Raw genomic sequence first — 3,688 nt, 5'->3', positions numbered from 1 at the left:
ATATATATATATACTGTATGCCTTATACCAATATATAATATAGATTATATAAAACATATATAGATTATATATAAAACACATGCATATATATTGCACCCTATCAAAAGGAAAGCACAACCTAAGAATTGTGTATATAATTCTCCAATCATAAATTTTTATAACTAAATATTTCTATCTTTATATTTCTCGATAATCATTCACGCAACGCACAAGTCTTCATCTTGTTAATAATAACTGTGTATGGACTATAAATGCCAATCATATAAGTCACAGGATTGCTTCACATACTGAAGAGATCAGTGGAGTGAGACCAATTAGATGATGGTTTCTGATCCTTCCATAGTGAGCGTTCAAGAGCTCGTCAAAGAACCCTTGGACTCCATACCTGAGAGCTTCATTCGTCTCGACCAGACCCGGCCTCATGTCCTTCCATCAAAGTCCGATCACATACCCACAATTCCCACCATCGACATGGTGAAAATCTTGGAGCCGTCTGACCGGAGCTTGAATGATGAACTCGAGAGGCTGCATTTCGCTTGCAGTGAATGGGGTATCTTTCAGGTCAGTACATAAATTTTTGAAGGAGATCCACACTCTCCATTTTTTCCCCTTAAAAGTGGTGTAACTTTCATTAACAATCAAAGTCAGGTATGTACATGAACTGTTCGCAGCCGTTCATACAAGAAAACAAAATGTATCCCCTGCCATTCACAATTTCTGACCAGTAGGGTCGAGCGGTACCATAGTCTCTGATCTTGCTCTCCAGATGGCAAGCAGAATTAACTTATGTTCTTTTTAATTCACGGTGCACTAAGAAGCGAAAGCCCAAGAATGAAGAACGAAGATGGGGCATGAAGGCCCCCAGTAACACCTCTGAATGGTTATGTATTATGACAATGATAGGTATGCCGGATATGAACCATCCAATGAATCTCAACCGAGATCTCTTAATTAGGATCTCCATTCAGATCGCCTTTGGAGTCCATACTTCATGAATTAATTTCTGATAGACCATATCCCGAGCTGTAACTCTTGACCCGATTCAGCCACCCATAGGTCCACAGCAACTGGTGAAGCTATTCCCACATTATAGAGAAAGCCTCCCTCCAGCCATCTTCCCCTCTCATACTGAAGCAATCCTCCCACTTTAATAGGCGGGTTGCCTTTTGCTGCCCCATTCATGTTTAACTTTCCAATCTTTCCAAGGCGTTTGCGCCAAGGAATTTCCTTCCACGTTCTACTGCAGAGAATCAGCTCGAATGAGGCATGAGCTGCACATCCTGCGGCCGAGAAATTGTTCCTCTTGAGCAGCTCACGTTGTGAGTTGAGACCGAGAAGCAACCATTCACCATAAGTCAAAATAAGGCCTTTTCAGGCCCTCCCTCAGCCACCGGGTGCCGAGTCGTCATTCAGATTTGCTTTTCTAACTGTTCTAATTACCCAGCAGCTGGTGAACCATGGGGTGAGCTTATCACTTCTGCAAAAGCTAGGGCTTGAGATTGAAGAATTCTTCAAGCTTCCCTTGGAAGAGAAAATGAAGTACAAGCCGAATCCCGGAGAAAGCGAAGGATATGGAAACGTGATGAGGTCAGAGAAGAATGTGCTAGACTGGGGCGATAGACTCTTCATGGCAATTAATCCCATTTCTCTAAGGAAGCCCCATCTATTTCCCGAGCTCCCAGCACCATTAAGGTTCACTCTAATTCCTCACAGTAAAGTCGGTCTTAATTAGAATTCTCTTTTCAGTCGTTATATACCGGATAGACCGCCCTATCTATCAACCTCTTTCATCAGAAGGTTCTTTCATTTCCATACAGGAGTAGCTTGGAAACCTATATAAAAGAGCTGAAAAAAATTGCCCTTCAGATCTTGAGATCGCTTGCGATATGTTTGCATATCGATACGAATGTGATAATGGAGCTATTTGAAGAAGAAAAGGAATTCCAGGCACTAAGGATGACCTACTACCCGCCCTGCCCACAGCCTGAGCTGGTCATCGGGCTGACGCCTCACTCCGATGCAACGGCAATCACGATACTCCACCAAATCAACTGTGTGAATGGCTTGCAGGTTAAGAGGAACGGTGTGTGGCTACCCATCGACATACTGCCTGATGCATTTGTTGTGAACGTTGGAGACATTATGGAGGTACATATGCTTCAGTCGACTTCAACAGTTTCCACATGCCATTTAATTTATTAATGATTCGTTGTATTTGAAATCTAGATCTTGAGCAATGGGACCTACCACAGCATCGAGCACCAGGTGATGGTTAACTCCGAGAGCGAAAGGATGTCCCTTGCAATGTTCTTTAACCCCAAGCTGGATGCGCAAGTCGGGCCGGCAGCTTCTCTTATAAGCCTGAAAAATCAAGCACTCTTTAGGAATATTACAATGAACGAGTACGTCCAAGGATTATTCTCCCAGAAGATGGATGGAAAATCGTACTTGGATCGAATGAGGATCACCAGCAGCGAACAAGCCAAGGAAACTTAAGGAAGTTACGAATCAGTATTCGTGTTCATGCATGGGGATTTGAATGTTGTACTATGGTAACTGGATATACATGTGAAGCTGTACATGTGTATGATAGTCGATCTGTAAGTTTAGTATTTGAAATAATTTGGCATTTTATCAATTGATGATATGATGGGAATGATTTTAACTGGTTTTGTGTTTGAGCCTGCATCTTCAACTATTACAGAGCCATCTTGGGAAGCTCTTGTAAGTGAACTTCTATTTTCCCGTGCTATTAGTCGGAAGGTCACATGCGTTGCACGTGGTCCATCTTCGTGAATTGTCCATATATATGATTCAATAAAAGTAACACTAATAAATAAGGAGAAAATAAATGCTCATATTAAAGCAACTAATAGGTCAAAAGACTGGTGAGAAACTAAGGAATAAAAAAGAAAGAGACCAACACTTGTTGAAGTGATTTACTTCTAAGAGGAGAATACGAGTTCGAATCCCATAAGATGCATTTATTGAGAGGGAGAGTAAGTTTTAATGTATCATCCTTGAGAATTGCAAGAGAAATATCTCTCACTATTTTTACTAACAAAAAAAAACAAAGAAAAAGAAAAAGAGTTGCTTATTACCAATTCATTGAGCATATGCAATTGTTCATCAAGAAGATCAGATAGATATTTCGGCATAGGTCTCTCCACGAGTCCTGTCTCTCTACATAGCATACTTAGCTTCACCGAACACTAGAGTTTTGCACTAATTAATTAAGAATAATTAAACTCTGCCAAGTCAAAGTACAAACACTACAACAAATCTCATAATCTGGTCTAGCATAGTTTGGCCTGAGGATGCAATTTTAACCACAGGGAGAACCTTTCCCTGCGGTTTGGATTGCGGTTGAAACCATCGGCATATTTTCCGTATGGAACACTTTAGGTTGCATTTTTACAGCTGCAGTCAAATCGATTTTGGGTGGCAACAATGTAAACGCAGCGGAAGATAGTTGGAGCCACGATAGGCAACTGTAACAACGAATTTTCAGGCTATATCTATAATTGCTAGTGGACCCTTTATTTCCGATTATGAGGAATGCCCGTGGATTTAATATAAAGAAATAAAAATCATAATACCTAATAAAGGGATATGGATAAACCATCACGAGTATCGAATTTGTGGAGGCCATCCTTGGAGGGTATTGGAGATCTCGGAGGTGAGGTCG

General features: G+C 41.0%; 1 protein-coding gene across 1 annotated transcript; it reads left to right on the top strand.

Annotated features, from left to right (window-relative positions):
• Nucleotides 1-265: 265 nt before the first annotated feature.
• On the top strand, nt 266-2,710 carry LOC116205596 (protein SRG1-like). The gene is made up of 4 exons (XM_031538227.1): nt 266-561; nt 1,448-1,692; nt 1,818-2,148; nt 2,227-2,710. The coding sequence occupies exons 1-4, from the start codon at nt 319-321 to the stop codon at nt 2,494-2,496; spliced, it is 1,089 nt and encodes a 362-aa protein (XP_031394087.1). The 5' UTR covers nt 266-318; the 3' UTR covers nt 2,497-2,710.
• The last annotated feature ends 978 nt before the right edge of the window (nt 2,711-3,688 follow it).

Source organism: Punica granatum, chromosome 4, assembly GCF_007655135.1.
Source record: "Punica granatum isolate Tunisia-2019 chromosome 4, ASM765513v2, whole genome shotgun sequence".
Lineage (NCBI taxonomy): Eukaryota > Viridiplantae > Streptophyta > Magnoliopsida > Myrtales > Lythraceae > Punica > Punica granatum.
Note: the sequence above shows the minus strand (reverse complement) of the source record. Positions and strands in the feature narration are given on the sequence as shown.